This window comes from Micromesistius poutassou (assembly GCF_964030765.1).
Source record: "Micromesistius poutassou genome assembly, chromosome: 7".
Lineage (NCBI taxonomy): Eukaryota > Metazoa > Chordata > Actinopteri > Gadiformes > Gadidae > Micromesistius > Micromesistius poutassou.
This window is the reverse complement of record NC_140277.1, coordinates 613255-633278: the sequence shown is the minus strand read 5'-3', so window position 1 is coordinate 633278 and position 20024 is coordinate 613255. Positions and strand designations below refer to the sequence as shown.

Genomic DNA, 20024 nt, shown 5'->3' with positions numbered 1-20024 from the left:
ATCATAGGCGAAAGAGCAGGCTTTGACAGCAGTACAACATTAAAGCACGACACAACAACACATTGAAGCTGTCATGCATCGGTGAAGGTCTTAACACACGGCATCTCTCAGAACAGACAAGCTTCACATGAGGAGGGATTATCGGTTTCCGTTGGGGCTGGACATTTCAAGCGCATGGTTTCAGTGGTGATTGAGGTTTGAAAAGTCAGCGTGACGTGGGAACTAGCTAAGCATGTTTACAGCATACTCCATACTCCTTATCAAACCACATCCTGTAGTAGTCGATATTCTGCAGCGTTCCAGTACACACAATAACAACAAACCAACAGTGACAAAACAAGAGAACCTTTTCACAGCCTGCTAGGAATAAGGTCATAGAGGCAAAGGTTAGTCATGCGATTTGACAGTGGGTGCCAGCTGTGAGACAAACACAATAACAGGCCTGTTGGTGAGGGGGTGGGGATTAAGGGGACCAGCCTATTAGCCAACCTGGTCTGTGGAGGGCATCTGATCTGCACACTGCTGGGATAGGTCGCAGTAGGCCTGGCTGAGAGCCATCAGCTGTTCCTGGGCTTTCTGCCTCTCCTCCTCCGACATTCTGTGGAAGTTGAAGAGAAAGTGGTGGGATAAGAGGAGGCCTGATTCAAGCAGATGACTTTCCCATGACATGCCACCAGGTGTGGTGTGATTAGCCGTTACATGCCGTTTTGAAAATCTGTCTGTTATGACATCACGGGTGGGCGTGTCCACCTAGATATGTGCTGGATAGATCAGTCTACCAGCCTACCCAGTGGACTGTAGCAAACGTTGCTCATCTATCCGTCACACATCTAGGTGGACACTCCCTCCTGTGTTGTCATAACACACAGATTGTACGGCTTGTAATGGCTAATCACACAACACCTGTTGCTTGTCTGTCATGCATGTCATGGGACCTGGGACCTGCATGTCATGGGACCTTTAAATTTGCAGTGTGTAGGATCTATTGGCATCTAGCGGTGAGGTTGCAGATTGCAACCAACTCAAACCCCCCCACCCCCCCCTTCACCTCTCACTTCCCATTTTGTGGGAGAAGCAACATTGGCCTGTACTGGCCTGTATTGTGTAAGGGGCCAGCAGGTACTTCCAAAAGGATGTCACCATCCGTGCCAGCATTGCGTAGCCGAGTGAGGTTCATTGAGTTGAATCATTTCTATTTCGTTAAAGAGGTTCTTATTATCCTGAGATCATACACAAATTGGAAGATATTTGCATTGCATTTCAGTCTGTTCCGCTAGATGCCACTAAATACCTACACACAATGACACACAATGTTGTGTGTCAAAAGGTGTAACGGATGTAGCTTACTTGTCACTGTGTTTATTCAACATCATTTGAGTTGCCCTCAAGGCTTCTGCGATTTGTTCCTTTTTGGTGACCATCTCCTCGATGGAAACCTAAAATAATGATGATCATGTGTTAACTATAGTGTTACCAACACACACACTTATACGTTAATGATAAGACAGATGGCTGTACACAGATGATACTTGCTATTGGCTAAATAGTGAGATTAGGGTAACTTGGTGGACACAACTTTGTATGTATTTTGTTCTAACATTTGATTAAATATCCAACATTGGAAATATAGAAATCTGAAATGTGTTTATGCTATGGCCTTATCTTAAGTTACATGTAATAGCAACCTGGATTTGTGTTTTACTATAATGTCATTCATTAGCAATATCTGAACAACGTTGTACGTTTAATTCAGCTCAAAAAGTAAGTTAATCGAAAATAAATGATGAAATGTAGGTCGTCTTATAAGCCTATTCAGGCTGGGCATCTATAAGATGCAAGTCAATAAATATTAAGTTAAAACTATGGGAATCAAGAAAATCTAAATATTGTGTACCTGAAGCTCAAAATGATTATGATTTACTATATTTAGTTCATAAGCTGTTGTGTATACTTAGTGCATGTACATATTATTTATTTATTCATGTATGTATGAATGAATGAAATGACTGGCATGATACAGAACAACTCATGAGTGACGTAAGGGGATCCCACAAACTGTTTACCTGTGGCTTATTAGACGCCTCTGTGTTTGCGTTACCATCGGTCATATCTTTGCCTTCATTGCTCAGGCCTTGTTTCACATCGGACATCCAGTGCAACAGATTGCTAACTTTATCCCCATGTTCCTTCTTCTCCTCATCAGCCGATCTCTAGGATATTAACAGATTAAAAGGTTTTCTTTAAAGGTTGGTGTTTTCAACCTGTTCATTAGAACCCAGCACAGCGATGGAAATGGGGATGTTAGGACAACCTTATACAACAATCTATTCCTGACTCAGTTTTCAGAAGCAGATACCAATAACTGGATAGCTTTAATCTCATGCCTTTATGTTCTGAATATTTTTTTAATAAAACCATAGATTTGTATGAAATACAAACAAAAATTATAATAATATTCATCATAAAGGATTTTTATTTGTGTTTTTTATCCCAGTATTTATTTAGAAAAAATGTTAACCCATATGATTCCAAATGTTTGCTTGGTCTCAATATGCATCACTGCATTTCAACATGTCAGAACATTGTGCATGGTCATGTCACATCAAATGTATAAAACCTATAAGACCCCTTAAACCAACCAGGTAAAGACGTGATCAGACGCTCTACACCACACAATTCCTAAAGAGAACAGCCTATTTACATGTAGCGATAATTCCAATTGGGCCTCACAGCCTCCAGTAACCTAAGCCCCGTGTGGTAGTCATGGAAACTTCTCTCCAGAGCCTCCATGAAGGAGATGACTCTTCTGGTCTTAGGGCAAATGATGGATTTACTGAAGGACTTTGGATCTTTGAGTGAGTCCAGCGTGCGTTTGTCCAGAAAGCCGTGCCTCGTGACCTCCTCGAGGGAGATCCTGCTCTGGGTCTCAGGGTTGATCAGCCCCCCGGTCAGCAGCTGGAACTCCAGGCAGCGCAGACCTATGTCTTTAGGGAAGACACCCTCCTGGATGGCCTGAGCCACAGAGATCCTCCTTCCTGTCTTGGGTTGGACGACGCCTTGGTAGGCCTGCTCGTACAGCGGGAGCTGCAGGGCGAACGACTGGTCCAGGAGCCCCCGGCCCAGAGCCTCTTTCAGCGTGGCCTTCTCCCCGGACGCGGGGTCCAGGATGCCCCCGGTGCAGACCTGCGCCTCCAGCAGCCTCAGCGCCGTGACGCGGTCCACGAGGTTCTGCTGCATGGCCTGGAAGACTGAGAAGCGCTTCTTCTGCGTGGCATCCCATAGACCCGCGATGGGGCTGTTCACGTCCTCCACCACCCTCATCCTGGAGTAAATGAGGTCCACCAGCTCGTAGATGCTCAGACTCCCACTGCGATAGCTCGCGACTTCCGTCGCCTCCAGGTACCCCTGACTTACGGCGGTCTGGATACAAATCTGTCTTCCGCTTTTGCCGTCCGTGAGGATGTGTCTCGTGCCACCGTTGTTGTCGACGCTCGATTCTTCCACCCATTCGCCTTCTCGTCGCGACAGGAACAGATAGGTCACCTGGCTGATGTGCTTCCCCTTGTAGGCTTCGTACGCGGACATCTCTGTGCCCCTGTGGCTGCTGATGACGGACACTTGACGGGCTCCAGTGGGAGACGTGCCGGACGGACTCGCGTCCCCGAACGGAAGGAGATAGACGCCTTCGTCGACGTCGTAAACACACATGCTCAGCAGTTCCCCGTAGTACGCCTTCTGCTTGGTGCCGGGGTTGTAGAACTTTTTGGGATTGGTGACGGGTTCGTACAAACTCTGCAGGGTGGCTTTGGTCAACAGTCCCCGGTCAACTGCGATGTCAGCAGGAACTCTGACCCCTAACTCTGGGTTCACCAGCCCTCCAGCCGCTATCTGGACCTCAAGGAAGGAGTTTCCTTTACACCGGTCGACAAGTCTGGCTTCGATGGCCTTGAACACGGACAGTGTCTTGTCTCCGTGGAGGTAGCCACTAAATGCTAAATGTGCGTGTCTAAGTTTTTCCTTAAGAAGTCCGTCTAGGTGCCCATTTTCCAGGGCGTCCTCAAATGACTGGGGTTTACCTGCAGCTAAGCTCATGCTACTACCTGTGGCAGCCTGCGCTTCTAAAAACTCAATGGCGTTGGCCTTGGCTAAGATGCCTTTCTCAGCAGCTTTCAAGAAGGAGATCTTTTTCTTATTTGACTCCAGGTAAAGTCCAGCAATGTATTTTGGCTGGCTGAGGAACTTGGCAATAGTCACTTGAACTTCTTCCACTGTGGTGAGTCCAATTTCTAACCTATGCAAGACGTCTTGGTCCAACAGCTTAGCTTTGATCAACTGGTCAATGCTGATACCGCCTTTGAGCCCTGGGAGGTTGACGGAGGTCCAGGTGATAAGACGCGCCACACTGTCTTTTGTATCGGTCGTGTATGTTGAACATTTGATTTCCTTATGTATCGTACAATATTCTTTAGCTGGCTTCTTATCGGACTGCTCCGACATTCTGTTGGCCCCTCTAGATAACTCGGTGACGGTGTCTTGGCCTCCGATGAGAGACTTGTAAAGGTTGGTTGCGATGGTCGACTGATGCTCCGTTTTGCCTTTTGTGTCTTGTGTGACTTGAGGGTCACTGTGCGGGTCTTTCTGTTGGGGTGTGGTCATTTGACTAGCACTGCTCAAAGTGTTCTTCACATGCTCATGGAATGTGATGTCCATTTTGCCGTCTTTGGTGGTATTCATACCCTCTTTTATATTTCCTTTCTTCTGTGTTGAAATCTGTGAACATGACAAAAAAATTTATAAATTAAAATCGACATGGAACAAATGAACCAGTAACAGTGAAATTAAATGGTTATATGTGTTTGAATATATATTTATTTTTCATTAACATTGTGATATTGTGCATAATTTAAGTCAGTTATACCTCTGAATTCCCTCTGTTTTTCATTGCTTCGTCCCCCTCTGGCTCATGTCTTCCACCTAGGTGTGAGGTGGTCTCGCTCGTCTGTATAATTGTCCGTTTGGAGAGCAATGTGGAAGCCATGTTGTCTTTGGCCCCAGGTTGATCCACCTCTCTCTTTTTTTGCTCGTCCTTGTGTCTGTTTTCCATCGTTATCAGAGACTCAAGCTCCCAAAGCTTTTCCTCAAGGCTCGCCACCTCCTTGACAAAGCAAGAGATCTGTTCTTTGAGAGATCTTGCTTCCTCTTCTTTTATCCTCACCTTTTTCTCACTCTCCAGCAACCTCTGCTTAAAGGGTTCCATTTCCTTCGAGCAAACACATTTTTGGCTTTCCAGTTGACTTATCTTTGACTTAAGTTGTACTTTTTCGCCTTCTAACACGGCGATCTGAGACTGAGCCTTGAGGAGATCGCAGCTCAGAACAGCTCTTTCCTGCTGTAGTTTGTCCATTTCAATTTTCACCTGGAGAAACTGTAGTTGAGTTTCTTGCTTTGACTTTTCTGTATTCTGATTGAAGGATTTGTCAGTTGATCCTTGGCTCGATATCATTTTCAGTTCAGTTTGCTGCAAAACAATCTTTTGCTGCATTTCAGTCTGCGCTAAGAGCAGCTGTCTCTCAAAGCCTGACTTCTGAAGTTCTAGTTTGCTTTTCAACTCATCTAACATTTTCTTACAGTTGTCCAGCTGCTCTTCCATCTGTTTGCACCTACCTTTGAGCAGTGAGCCTTCATTGTGTTTTACTTTGGCTTCGTCCTGAGCTCTGTCCAGCTTTTCCTTCAACTCCCTGATCTCTGACCCCATTGAGCGACTCTTCTCCTGGGCCTCAGCCCTGTCTCTCTGAAGTGCTGTTATCTCCTTCTTCAAACCTTCTGAGGACGTATTAAAACCGGATAATGTCTGTTTGGCTATCATCTTATTATTCTGAAGCTCGGTCTCCATCTCGATTAATCTAGAGTGCTTCTGCCTTTTGTCCAACGTCTCTTTGGCCAACTCATCTTTGGTTCTTTTAAGGTCAAAGTTTAGTTGTTCAATTTCTAATTTGAACTTGCTCAGCTTCTGGTCGGCTGTCCTCTTGTCACCCTGAAGAGTGTTGATATCCCTCTTAAGCTGTGCCTCCATTTTCTCTGAACTGCCAGTTATCCCTTTAATAGTCTGCTGACATTTCAGAAGCTCAGTCTCTAATAACTTCACTTTAGCCAGATAGTTCTGACTCTGTGTTGATTCTCTCTGCAGCTCTGCAGTCCTTGTCTTCAGCATTGTGTTTAATTCGTTCACTTCTGACTTTAGTTCACAGCTTTTCTGCTGGGACGTATTTATCTCGGCAGTGGACGAGTTGAGCTCCGACTTCAGTTTCCTTATTTCGTTCTGATAGTTGGTGACATGCTCTTGCAGCTGAGCGATAGTCTTTGCCTCCTCGTTGTAACAGCTGAGTTTAATCTGAAGCTCATGAGAGGACTGGGATTTTTTAAGCAGCTCATCCTCAATTATTTTAACCTGGGATTTGGTTCCCTCTACCTGGGTCTTATAAATCTGTACTTGCTGGTCCTTGCTTCCAAGGTCCACCTTTACCTTATCAAGTTCAGCTTTTACCTGTTTCATATTCCTTTCCATTTCCACATTTATTGTTTTAAACTCCTCAATTTCCTTCTGCAACTGTGAGGTTAGATAAGTACTCCTCTCTAGCTCGGCTTCCATATTCTTGCACTTGTGTTGTAAGATTTGCTCAGCTTTCTTTGTGATAAAATTGTCTTCTGTAGCTTTTTGAAGCTGCTCTTTCCAACTTTCTACATCAGCTTTCGCAGACTTAATCCTTTGCTCATAGTGTGCTTTGTCCTGCTGCAACGAATCTGTATTAATCTGAAGACCCTTGAGATCATTGTCCAAGGACATTTTCATTCTTGTCAACTCACTGCACCTCGCTTTAAGCTGATCTATTACTAGCTGTTTGGCAGATAACTCCTCCTCCAAGCTCTGCATTTTGTCATCATACTCCTGCTCCACTGAGTTAAGCCTAGATATTTTCCCGCGGTTGATCTTCAACTGCTCTTTGAGGCCTTCTACCTCGGTGGTGTGGAAAACAGTTTTCTGTTCCAGTGAAGACTTCTCCCTCTGTAGGCCCTTGATCTGGTCCTGGAACAGATGGATGGACTTCTTCATGTCCTCTGTTTCCTGCCGGAGCTCCTCTGACTGCCGCTTCATGCTGTTCCTCTCAGACTCCATGTCACCCCGGAGTTTCTTTAGTTCGGTGTCGCGTTCCTCCAACAACCCTCCGTACCGCTTTGCGTCTTTCTCCGCCACGTTTCTCCGTCGGACCTCTGCGTCGAGTTCAGACCTCAGTTTCTCCACCTTTGTTTCTGCTTGCTGTTTATCCTTGGTGAGCCCTTCGATTTCACGGCGCAGGTCGTCGGACCCAGCCTCTTCACTGGTTACCGGCTCAGCGTTACATACTCCAGTTGCTGACGACTCTAAGGCGCTACTATTAACAATCTTTCTGCGATCGTCCTCTATCTTCTGGGAGGTGCACTCGTCTATGATCTTCCTCATGTCAATGAGGCTCTCCTCCAGAGACGTCCGCTTGGCCTCTGATTCTTGGTTCAACTGCCGTGCTCGACCCAGCTCCTCCTCGATCGCCGCTTTGCCTTTTGCGTTTTTTTCCAGTTCTGCCAGATATTGGAAAGTCTTGTCCTCCAGCATTGATCTTTCAAGACTGAGATCCTCTATTGTTCGTTTTTGAGTTTCCACCTCTCCTTCCAACTCCCCTAGCCGGGTCTGTCTCTCTGTCAGGCTGGCCTCTAGCTCCTGTACCCGTCGTTGGAGTTGGCTAATCTCCTGTTCACCTGCGGCCTTTTGAAGCTCAACGTTCTCCGTCCATTTTGTGCTCTCTGCTCGTTCAAGAGCCTTTATGCTCTAGAACGCAAAAAAATAAGTTAATGCGCGATTCTTATGTTCATTGGTTAAAAGAACATGATGGAGGAGAAAAGATGTGCTGGCAGCAGCATCCAAACCATCACCAGCAGGCTAGAGGCCATGAAGCAGGGTCTCGGGAGATTTCGGATTCAGTTCAACGTAATACAACGTTGAACTGACAATATAAACATGAGTGATCGTTTTGAGTATCGATGATGTCTCGGGGTGATCCCTTGAAAACTCCAAAATCCTGAGACTCTGCTGTGTAGTTGGAAGGAGAGAAAATAGAACTTCCATGCAAGCTTGAAATATCCGAATTATCGATGCGCAAGCCCATCACATCTCTGGATGTGATGTTTGTTATTTATTAAAGCAATATAGCTTTTTCAGAAACATGCTGATAGAAGTGTGAATTGTATTGCAGGTCAAGTTATAAAATGGATTGGCTGTATCACACATCAGTTGTTATTTCACATTTAAATGTATTTATTTATCTTAAAAAAAGTTTTGCTTTGTTTTAAGGGTATGTTATCTAAACCAATATATTTGTTTCCCATTACATGCCATTACACTTATACTTACACAGCTGTCAGTCAAACAGTTAGTAACCCTTTAAAAGGTGAACTTCTATGTCGTGAAATGTGTATGGGAGCACGACCATATGAACTGTGAAGTGAACATAGGAAAACTGTAGAATAAGAAAATCACAGAAGCATTCAAAGACAAAATACAGCCACAGCCACCTAACCGAGGTTTGAGCAACTGATCCCGTATCAACGTCAATACGGGATGCTCTTGTACGGTACGAACCCCCGCAGCCCGGCTCATTCAACTGTAAAAAAGAAAGCAGCCTCACCTCCTCTTCCTCTGCCCTTCTCAGCGTCTCGCTGGCGAACTTCACACACTGGGTCATGAGCGTGACCAAAGCGGTGTAGCGCGTTCGCAGGTCCATGAACTGTCGGGTGAGAAGAAGAAACAAAACAAAAGAAGCGCCAAACGTTTTAGCTTGAAGGGCTCGAGCCACGGGGACGCAGTGGCGCTGAACGGGCCGCGTCTCACCTCCTGCTGGATGGCGTCGGAGGAGTTCTGCAGCCTGCGTTTCTTCAGGGGCGATTTGTGCTGGGAGTCCACCATGGCTCTGTAGGTCATCAGCTGAAGTTCGTAGTCCTAGAATGAAGACAAAACGTAGGGAAACAGGGTCAGAAGATGAGAGACTGCGCGGTACATTCTCTCGCGTGCGGTACTTTGCGTAGTAGTACTCACTTTAACAGCAGAGGAGTACTGCTCCGAGTGCTTCTGGCATTCTGTTATCCTGCTCTGTTTTTGCTCAATTTCAGCCACCAGAACCTGAAGAAATACACAGCATGTTCTGATTCATTATTATTGCATAGCAACTTACAGTGCTTATAGGTGCACAGTGTCATTGATCCGCTAGAGGTTAGGCCTCCTGCTCAGGGAGGCCTACAGGTAGACCGATGCCCTTACGGCCCTCACTGCATCTCTCTTCTTCTGTGTGAATAGTCAACCATGCCATCAGAGCCCCCCCGGTTCCTACCTTCTGCGTGTTGAGCAGCTCAGCCAGAGCCTTGCTGTCCTCGGGTTGGTTCTCCTGGGCTTTAAGCTGAGCGGCCTCCATGTCTTTGACCCACTCGTCCAAACTGCCAAACGAGTCTTTGTAGTATTTCAGAGACTTGCTGATGCTTTCCAGTTCCCGAAGCCTTAAATCGTAAATAATAACGATTACTGTTTTGGAGACATACAGTACGTTTACATTCCGTCATTTAGCAGTCCCTTCTATCTAAAGCGTGTTGTGAGGCTGACAACAATCAACACATACTACCAAAGGTTGTGTATTGCAGCGTAACGCAACCGGGAGGTTCTGTTCTCCAGACCCAAACCACCGACCTGTTGTCGATCTGGGAATGGACGCTGTGCCATCTCTCGCTGAGCTGGTCGGCCTTCTCGCGGTGCCAGTCCAGGTCAAAGTCGCGCTCGTTGTGGACCTTAAACATGCGCTCGCTGATGCTGCGCGCCTTCTTCAGCTCGTCCTCCATGTCGTGGAACACCTCCTGCTGCTCGTCCATCTCTGAGCGCCAATGCTGGGAGACCAAGAGCCGTTACAAAATGAGCCATGCCGACCGATAGCAATATGCGACCGAAGTCGATGTTTTGGGGACTTAAGGCTGGTTTATACTACTCCGTAAAGTGCTCCGTCGTCGGAGACCCTGTCGGAGACCCTCTCCGTAGCTCTACGTGCGGATCCAATATTGTTTAACTATCCGTCGACGGACGGAGACAGACGGAGACGGCAAGGGCTGTGATTGGTCCTCTAACAAAATGTCCGGAATCACTTTGCACCTTATTTACTTTGCACATTAAGAACCAATAAAACACCAAATAAAATTTGAAAAGCTTTGGAAGTTTATTTTCAACACTACATGGTTAGATGGTTACATGGTTAGTAGTCAGCATGTAAGATCGATCAGGCGGATTGCGTATCCGACATCCCGACGGAGAACTTGGAAGGCTCGAGGGGTCTCCGTAGTTACGGAGTCGGATTACAGATTACGGAGACGGAGTAGTATACTTTGGCCTTAAGTTGAAGAATCTTGGCTTTTCGCAATTAAAAAAAAAAAAAAAATTTAAAATACAAATCAATATGGTCGTACCTTGAGTGTGCTGATGACCGTCTCGATGGACTTGAGGTCGCAGTTGACGGCGTCCTCCTCGTACAGTTTGGACTCAAAGACTTTGACGAGGGCCTCGGCCCTCTGGCTGTTCTCCACCACCAAGCTCACCGTCTTCAGTCTGTGTGGGAAGGAAGAGCGGGACGCCTTTAGTCAGGAGGTCACTACAGCGACCACGCAGTAGTCAACTAGGAAATACAGTCTCATAGCCAGGAGCCGGAGAATGAGCTTTCTCTGTGTATATTGTTCATCCATCTAGTATTCCTTTTTTACAATTCCAATATAATGGTCAAATTTCAGACATGGCATGTAGGCAGCTAACTGCAACTGTCTGCATGTAATACTAAATGTTCTGTATATAACATTGATTGTGGTAATCCCCATCACGGGTAGCATCACTCTAGCAACGAGCCACTCTCTTTTAGGTGTCAAACTTCTGCATTTCCCAGTCCCCAGCTGTGACCCAATTCTGTGTGGCGACTTCAATGATGTTTTAAATGATGAACACCTCCTAGGGAGGCTGATCACCAACAGCATGCAGGTCAGGGGTCAGGGGTCAGGGGTCAGGGGTCAGGTCAGGGGTCGCGGCTCTGCAGACGTCTTACTTGTCCATGAAGATGGAGGACATGGAGTAGACCTGGCCCATGTTCTGCACCAGCACCAGCAGCTCCGAGGACAGCGTGGGCAGCGAGGGGAAGGTGGACGCCTGCTTGAGGAACACCTCGCACTTCTCCTTCATCACCTCCAGGTCCCCCTTCAGCTGCTCCAGCTCGCCCATCTTCTTCTGTGAGGAGAGGGGCATCGCAGACATCCATTCCTCAAGATGTTTTTCAACAAAATCCCCCGAAAATAACTTTTTGGCATGCTTCCATTGTGATAAAGTAGTGTGTCGTCTTTGTCTTCTTATATAAATGTACCTCTCAAATGTACCACCTTGATTGTGATCTGTTTTTTATTCTATTGTTGGTATTGTGAACACATTTTATTTATTGCTCTTGTATTTTGTTTTTTCCCTTTGAAGGCAGTTTATGCAACAAAAAGTGCTCAACAGTCGATTGATTGATTGACACAGATTAGAATGACGTCGATAAATACATTAAATGGGACACATATTCTACCACCAGAGTGGGATTAGCCGTTGCAAGCCGTTTTGAAAACGTGCCGCTTCTGACATCACAGGTGGGCGTGTCCCACCTAGATGCGTGACGGATGGATGAGCGACGCTTGCTACAGTCCACCGGGTAGGCTGGTGGACTGATCTATCCAGCACGCATCTAGGTGGCCACGCCCACCCGTGACGTCAGAAGCGGGCACATTTTCAAAACGGCTCGTGACGGCTAAATCCCCGCTCACACTCTGGCGGTAGGATGTGTCACCTTGAAGGGAGTGAACACCACGTCGCTAGGGTTATTGGGTTCTCAGGCCGGTGGTGGGAGGTGCGTACCTCCTGCTCCGTGATGCGCAGCAGGCTCTGCTCCAGGTCGTCCCGGTCCAGCGGGGTCCTGATCTTGCGGATCAGGTGCTCCTCGTGGGCCTCCAGGTGCATGCGGAAGTTGCGCACCTCGGAGATGTAGTGGTTGTACTGGGACTCCTCGTGCTCCTCTGGGAGACGTAAACCAGTAAGAAATAAGCCGTGAATACTACGTGGATATTATGTTGGTTAAATTGAATTTGGATAGTGTGCGTTTCATTCATTAAATGTGTGCCCACCCATTTGTATTTGTATAAATGTACTAATAAATGAAAATAACATAATACCATTATTTACCTCAACCTTGAATATAAAAATAAATATTTTTATATTTAAAAAACATGATATTATAGTGCTATATAGTCTATATTTATGTCAAGTCTAATGAATTACATTTTGTATAGCCGTCAAAGGGCTTCACAGGCCATGCACACAGAAATCCACCACTAGGGGGCACTGCTCTCCCACAACAATACTTTAGCTCAACTGTGACGCAGCCACAGTACAGCCTGCCCGCGCCTCGGGAGGGCTCCAGACCCATCTGAACCTAATGGAATCAACTCTGCGGTTTAACGGCTTTCAGAGGCATGCGTTCCCCTCCCTCTTCCATAATCACTGAACCGGTGGGGGAGAAGACAAGAAGGGAAGAGAGCCGGGCCCTGCCTCTCTCTGCCGAGCGGAGCAGCTCCTCGTAGTACTGCTTGCAGGCCTCCACCTCGCGCTCCGAGTGGGCGCGGTCCGCCACCGTGAACACCTCCGACTCCTCGCTGTCCTCCAGGAACTCCTCGAAGTGGGAGTCCAGGTTGCTGAGCACCTCCTGCTGGTGGGCCCCTGACAGCAGGGTCTTGACCTGCGGGGAACCGGGGGAACCGGGGGAACCGGGGAACAGGGGCGTGAGTGCGTGTTAAATGATTCGACACTGGAGTGACGTGCTCGCTGCATCCTTTCCTGCAGTTAGTTTAATGGATTATCGATCGCGTGAATCATCATCTACGATCATGGCCTCTTGGATTGTGATGTAATGAACACTGTTGCTGCAGAGACGTGTGTGTTCTGCCGGCGATTTGAGTTCGCCCTGGAGAAGAGCAATACGTTTCTTTCTGCTTCCAATGCGTTTTTGCGGGAGCCAATCACCAAGCTGGCTTTTCCCCCTGGCGCACTATTGGCCGGTTTAACACAATGACGTCAGGGAAGCGACGGCAAGCAGCCAATTGCGTACAGAGTAATTTGCACTAGGCCCGTTGATCACGCCTGATCTGTGTGCTGAAGATAATGACAGCAGCCTGCCCAGACCAACGTGCACTCTACGATTGAGCTTGGTCTGGCAATAGCCAGGTACATTCCCCCCTTTATGGCCCCATTACTGTATAAACCTTGTACGATGAATAAGTCATCCCCAACTCAGGATCTTGCCCTTATTTTAACTCTAGCCTCAGGTGAAGAGCATGTGAGGATTCAGATACTGACAACCATCAGCACATGAACCTCGTTTCCAACGTACCGAAGCTACGTTCCAGTTGCGGATGGCCCGTATGTCGGCCATGAGGTAATGCCAGGACACGACGCTCTTCATGTTCACGTGGGCGTGGTGCCATAGGGACAGAACGTTCTGGTACGTCTGCTCGATCCTGCAGGGAAAACACCATTAAGAAGAAGAAGAAGAAGAAGAAGAAGAAGAAGAGATTGAGGCCCTGTTTACACGACGACGCTTGCGGGTGAAAACGACAAAATATTTGATCAGATGTGCCTTTCGTTTAGACGGCAACGCCGTTTTCGGGGCTTAAAAACGCAAAAAAGGGAAACCACCCTCCCGAGTGGAAATCATAAAAACCCTTTAGAGGGAAACTGTTGCATTTCCATCTAAAGGGTTAACAACAGAAAAGAGTGCTCTGATCGGCTCACGCCAAGAGTGTCTGGTTGCAGACTCATGGGGAGTGGAGCTCCACTAGAACGGAAACACGTCACCTTCACTTGAATAAGGAAGCAAGATGCATAAACAGCGTTAAACAATAACAAGACCGCTACATGTATGTGAAATAGATCGTAACTAATGCAGAAACATCAGGGTGCTGTAATGTTCTGTTAGGTGACGTATTTCCGTTGTACAGTGGAGCTCCCATGAGTCTGCAGCCAGACCCCTCTCGCTCACGCTGGCTCTCGTCGCGTACGCGTTTACGTCACGTCCGTGTGCAGTAACAGGAACAAAACCACAACAAACACGTCGGATTTCACACACTTTTTGCGTCACCGTATGCACGCAGATTTCCCCCCCCCCCAAGGAGGCTCGTCTAAATGCGGAATAAAAAGCGAGAACGCATCCGCCACTTTTGCATTTTCCTGTACCTGCTGGCCATCTCCACCGCCTCCTTGTTGGGCGGGGGCACGGAGAAGCACACCGACGGCACCATGGCCTCGTTGCCCCCGGGGTTGATGACCTTCCACTTGGCCCGGTGGGAGTTACTGGCCAGGACGCACTCGTCGTCCTTAAAGATGGTGATCTGGGGAGGACAGAACACGCCGGGGAGCGGGTTCAGGGCCCAGTCGAGAAGGGAGTCGAGGCGAGGGTATCACAGGGACGGACATGTCAAGGTCAAGGTCAAAGGCAGCTTGACTGTCAGTTACTTCACATGTAGCAGACATACAAAGGAGTGGAGATGGAGGAAGACGTTTCTCCCTATCCCACGGTGAACAGATAAAGTGCACAGGCACAACAGATAAAAGACAAGACATTTCCTAACACTGAACGTAAACACTGACGTGTATTGAGATGGGTATCTTTCTCAAGGATGCCTATAGGTAGGGTTGAGGACATCAGGGATCGAACCCAGTATCTTTTGGTTGGGACTCAAACGCTTTATGAAGAGTATCCTGTCCCTTATACTCCTTATTAGTATATGTTCACCAGCAGGTGGATCACCATAGAAGAACAAGCATATATAATACAGTGCAGTCATTCAATTCAATTCAATTCAAATGTATTAGTATAGCCCTTAGTCACCATTACAGTCTCAAAGGGCTTAACAGGCCTAATATTTATGACACGCCCCCTGACATAAGCCCCCACCAGGGCAAGAAAAAGCTCAGTGCCCACAACTGACAACAATACAGTCATGGAGCACGGAGCTCCTACCTCGATCTGGCGGTAGTCGCAGATGGCCTTGACCGGGATGGAGGACCTGACGGGGCTGTCGGGGTTGCGAGGGCGGAGCTGGACGATGCCTTTGGAGCGGCCGACCAGCCCGGCCACCGTGGTACAGTACTGCAGGAGCTGCTCCTTCTCCTCCTGGGAGGGGGGGGGGGAACGTTGTTACTGTATGTTTAGGAACGTTTCAGCCACTCAGCCTCCAATAACGCCAGCTTACTACTACATACTTATATATATACTGTATATATATATATATATATATATATATATATACATACCGCCTCTATTTGGGAAGCATAAGAGGGTTGAAATATTAGCTTTTTTATGTTTTTGTTTAATAATTAATCGTGAAATTATTTGTCATTATCAAACACAACATTGTTGTGTTTGAAACACAGGGTTTCTCATGAAAGACCAGGAGGTGACACAGCATCATGATAAGGTATATTTGAGTTGATTTAAGAGTCAACATTACGACAGCTCTCTCAAACATCACAATATGGCAACGTCGCCATAACAACAAGCTCCCATGATGCACTCTGGGCCCTCTGCGTTACCATGGACTCCTGGACGAGGTCCTCCAGCTTGTGGAGGCTGCTGTTGCGGTCGCAGCCGTACTTCCTGTGGATGGCGTCCTGCAGGTTCTTCAGGAAGTCCAGGGACTCCTTGGCCTCACCGAAGAACTGCAAGGAGGAGCATTGAAGAACGCGTTAGCAAGCAGCGGGCCGCTCTGACGGAGGACTGATGGAGGCGGCGGCGGCGGCGGCGGCGGCGGCGGCGGTGGCCCACCTCGAAGTAGCCGGCGTTCTCCTTGAGATGCTGCTCCACGCAGGAGCAGAGCTGCAGGATCCAGTTCCACTGGGTCTGCATGGCCGCCCGGTAGGCCTGCAGACAGACCGGCGCATTCAGAATGAATACTATACATTTAAATCAAGGAAATCACCGTCAAAAAAAAGAGAGATTTGTTTCACTATTTTTCGTATTATACTATTATATTTTAAATTAATTAGAATTACAATGAATACATTAATTAAATGACCCATTTTTAACAGGCACACTATTATACATTGACTATTACACTAACATATATGAAACTATTATTTATATTCAAGAACCCATTTTAAAACAGGGACACTATAATACACAATGCACCACTTATGCCCACAGACCAAGCAGCTACAAAAAAACAAAAACACTGACAGGGGGGCGGTGGCGGTGGTGGTGGTGGTGGTGGTGGGTGTGGCGGTGGTGTTGGTGGTGGTGGTGTTGGTGGGTGTGGCGGTGGTGTTGGTGTTGGTGGTGGTGGGTATGGTAGTAGTGGTGGTGGTGATGTTGGTGGGTGTGGCGGTGGTGGGTGTGGCGGTGGTGGTGGTGGTGGTGGGTATGGTAGTAGTGGTGGTGGTGATGTTGATGGGTGTGGCGGTGGTGGGTGTGGTGGGTATGGTAGTAGTGGTGGTGGTGATGTTGGTGGGTATGGTGGTGGTGGGTGTGGCGGTGGTGGGTGTGGCGGTGGTGGGTGTGGCGGTGGTGGGTGTGGCGGTGGTGGGTGTGGCGGTGGTGGTGGTAGTGGTGGGTATGGTGGTGGTAGGTGTGGTGGGTATGGTAGTAGTGGTGGTGGTGATGTTGGTGGGTGTGGCGGTGGTGGGTGTGGCGGTGGTGGGTGTGGCGGTGGTGGTGGTAGTGGTGGGTATGGTGGTGGTAGGTGTGGTGGGTATGGTGGTGGTAGGTGTGGTGGGTATGGTAGTAGTGGTGGTGGTGATGTTGGTGGGTGTGGCGGTGGTGGGTGTGGCGGTGGGTGTGGCGGTGGTGGGTGTGGCGGTGGTGGTGGTAGTGGTGGGTATGGTGGTGGTGGTGGTGGTGGTGGGTATGGTGGTGGTGGTGGTGGTGGTGGGTATGGTGGTGGTGGTGGTGAAGTTGGTGGGTGTGGCGGTGGTAGGTGTGGTGGGTATGGTAGTAGTGGTGGTGGTGATGTTGGCGGGTGTGGCGGTGGTGGTGGTGGTGGTGGGTGTGGCGGTGGTGGTGGTAGTGGTGGGTATGGTGGTGGTGGTGGTGAAGTTGGTGGGTGTGGCGGTGGTGGCAGCACCACCACACCACACCCTAATAGGAGACGCCGGCGTGGCCCCACCTCTATCGTGGGCCTGGCGGGGTGCTGCTCCAGCATCAGCCCCTCCGCCTTGTCCTGCACAGACTTGATGGCCTCCTCCTTCTCCTCCAGCTCCCTCATCAGGTCCTGCCCCCGGGGGACCAAACACAGACGCTTAATACCAGCGTAAAAACCCAGAGAGACACTCCCTCCTGTCAGATTAGTTGGCTTAATAGCCGTGTTAAATATAGACAGCTGCTGCCCTAGAGGAACCACACTTCACCATGTGTTTCGTTTTATGTCTCATGATAAATCCTGTGTGATGTGCTTCAACATGTTAACCCCCCCCCCCCCCCACACACACACACACACACACACAGACACCTCAATCTCCTATCACTGTAGCAACATAAACAAGGTTACAAAATGGGGGTCGGCGCGGGTCACGGTAGCTTACGGCGTGGTAGTCCCGCTTGCTGTCGATGTTGCTGTTGCGGTCGCTCCAGTCGAAGGCCACTTCCTCCTCCTCCTTCTCGTTCAGCCAGATGAGCTCCTGGGTGGCCCGCGACACAAAGTCCTGCAGCTTCTCCAGGTTGGTCTGTCTCTTCCTCGAACAGTTCTGGCGGGCGGGCGGGCGGGCGGGCGGGCGGGCGGGCGCGGACGGGAGCGGAGCGGTGGCGTTAACGTTTGGGGGGCGTTTCATGCAAATGCATGAATCGTGATGCAATGATTAAAAAAGAGCATCGATGGGTAACTCACCAGTAGTTTCTCGTAGTTGCTCTCTAAGTTGTTGAGTTTTTCTGTATATCGGTGTTTGAGGGGAAGAGTCATCTGAAACTAAAACAAAACAAAACAAAGGGTTAAAACCCTCATCGTCGGACGATACCACAAGTAATAACAACTGAACAGGGGGAATAAATTGCTGCATTGTGACTGAATGGAAGGACCTATAAGCTGTATTTTATTTATTTTATTGTACTTTATTATTTTATTATAATTTTTTCGTTTCTTTCTGGTTTCTAAGAAATGTGTAATATTGTATTTAAATGAAAAATCCAAATAAAAATTAAAGTTTAAAAAAAAAAAAAAAAAAAACCCTCATCGTCACGTAACATCGTGGGTGTGGAAGTGCTCTGGGTGCTGATCTAGCGGCGATGTGCGACATGTGACACTTCTATCACACATTACGTCAGCCCATTAGAGGAGACTTTCCGACACTGCACAGAACTCACCTCGCTGGTCCTGGCTTCCTTGATACTCGTCTGAAAGTCTTCGATGGCTTTGTGCACACTTTTGAAATTGTCTATTTGCGTTTCCACACTCGGCAAATCTGTGCCCCACTCCCCGCGGTCCACTTGCACCTTCAGAGACACAAGAACAGTTTCCATCCATCACATACTTTTGCTCTTGCTTTTTAATTAAGGACGAAAGAAAATCGCCACAACACCGACACAGGGACATGCAAGCAGCCACGGCGGCCTCACCTGCATCTCCTCCACCCAGTTGAGAAGGTCCTGGACGAAGTTCATGTTGGCCTCTTCCTCCGTCATGTCGGCATCCAGCAGCGATGACTTGCCCAGGGGCTTGGGGACCTGCGCGTGCTTCAGAGACTGGAGGGACATGGGCTCCATGCCGCCGCCGCCGCCGCCGCCGCCGTCGCCCCCCATGGAGCCGAGCATGGACTGAGGCTGCAGCCCGGGGGTCAGCGCGGGGCCCAGGCTGGAGGAGGTGAAGGTGGCCCCGGCGCCGGCGGCCCCGCCCGGGCTGAGGGCCGGGCTCGCGTCCTGGGTGAAGTTGAGGCTGTTGCTGATGCCCGAGATCATCCTCTTGGTCTGCTCTGCGGTCAGCGTGCGGCCCTGGTTGTACACGGACGAGCACTCTGTCCTCAGGGAGAGCAGGTCGTCCCGTAGCTTGGACACTCTGGTGGTCAAACGGGAGGAGGTGACGGGATGATGAGCATGAGGTCTCCTGGTTCAAGGTGTGTTTCACAGGGGGGGGGGGGGGATGTGTGCAAGTAAGCATGCAGCAAAAAGCATCGTACCTCTGGACGAGTTGATCAGCGAAGGGGAACTTCCCGTCCAGGAGCATTTGGATTTCCACCACTTGTTGCCGGAGAGTGTTCTCACACTCCAGGAGGTAGCCGGCGATCTCAGCCTCGTTCTGGAACTGGATGCCTGCCTCCAGGCGTTTAGCGTCCTGCAGAGGCCCGGGGAAAACACACACACAGAGAAGGATCGGTTCCCAGAGCCCACGAAGAATGAACACCACGGGGCGAACGAATACCAGGTCATGTTTTGTGTGTTTTTTCGTTGGAAGCGGAGACTCACAGACTGCAGGGCGGTCCTGGCCAACGACAGCTTGTCTTCGCCGCTCACGCAGTCTCGCTGCACTCGGTTGGCGATCTGCTGCAACATCTCGAGCCTAGAAACAAAACAAACAAACACAAAAAAAGAGCAAGGGTTAGCCTCACCTCGCAATCAGATCAGCAAAAAACAACAACCCAGACAAGCTGGATCTCCCGTGAGCCGCGGGCCCCCCCCCGCTGACCTTGATCCGTAGTGGCTGTTGTTATTGAGAAAGAAGGGGCTGCTGGACAGCATGGGCTCCATCCCGCCGCCCGCGTACATGCTCTCCGCAGAGCCCAGGCTGGCCAGGGTGCTGCTGCTAACGGACGAGACCCCACTGAGGTATGCCAGGCTGCCGTTCATGGTCGCACGACTGTCGCGTCCGTCTCTCTCTATCTACCCCTCCATCGATCTGGCGTAGCCATGGCGAGC

At 48.9% G+C, this 20024-nt stretch overlaps 2 protein-coding genes across 2 annotated transcripts in view; both read right to left on the bottom strand.

Annotated features, from left to right (window-relative positions):
• The window catches only part of dst (dystonin), a 124349-nt gene that overhangs the window by 67664 nt on the left and 36661 nt on the right, over nt 1-20024 (bottom strand). Inside the window, exons 14-37 of the mRNA XM_084470136.1 lie at nt 19575-19668; nt 19289-19443; nt 18732-19167; nt 18480-18608; nt 18007-18084; nt 17705-17866; nt 17290-17394; nt 15954-16049; nt 15722-15847; nt 15150-15302; nt 14363-14517; nt 13521-13647; nt 12683-12869; nt 11993-12150; nt 11154-11332; nt 10531-10669; nt 9767-9960; nt 9417-9579; nt 9125-9208; nt 8921-9028; nt 8718-8816; nt 2064-2210; nt 1348-1436; nt 490-598 (exon numbers count right to left, since the gene is read on the bottom strand). Of these exons, the coding sequence (XP_084326262.1) occupies nt 490-598; nt 1348-1436; nt 2064-2210; nt 8718-8816; nt 8921-9028; nt 9125-9208; nt 9417-9579; nt 9767-9960; nt 10531-10669; nt 11154-11332; nt 11993-12150; nt 12683-12869; nt 13521-13647; nt 14363-14517; nt 15150-15302; nt 15722-15847; nt 15954-16049; nt 17290-17394; nt 17705-17866; nt 18007-18084; nt 18480-18608; nt 18732-19167; nt 19289-19443; nt 19575-19668 (3472 nt within the window). The remainder of the gene's footprint in view (nt 1-489; nt 599-1347; nt 1437-2063; nt 2211-8717; nt 8817-8920; nt 9029-9124; nt 9209-9416; nt 9580-9766; nt 9961-10530; nt 10670-11153; nt 11333-11992; nt 12151-12682; nt 12870-13520; nt 13648-14362; nt 14518-15149; nt 15303-15721; nt 15848-15953; nt 16050-17289; nt 17395-17704; nt 17867-18006; nt 18085-18479; nt 18609-18731; nt 19168-19288; nt 19444-19574; nt 19669-20024) is intronic.
• On the bottom strand, nt 2698-7983 carry LOC311350835 (uncharacterized protein; the record flags this gene model as incomplete). Its single annotated transcript, XM_084470925.1, has 4 exons — nt 2698-4361; nt 4458-4770; nt 5318-7861; nt 7960-7983. The coding sequence occupies 4 exons, from the start codon at nt 7981-7983 to the stop codon at nt 2698-2700; spliced, it is 4545 nt and encodes a 1514-aa protein (XP_084327051.1).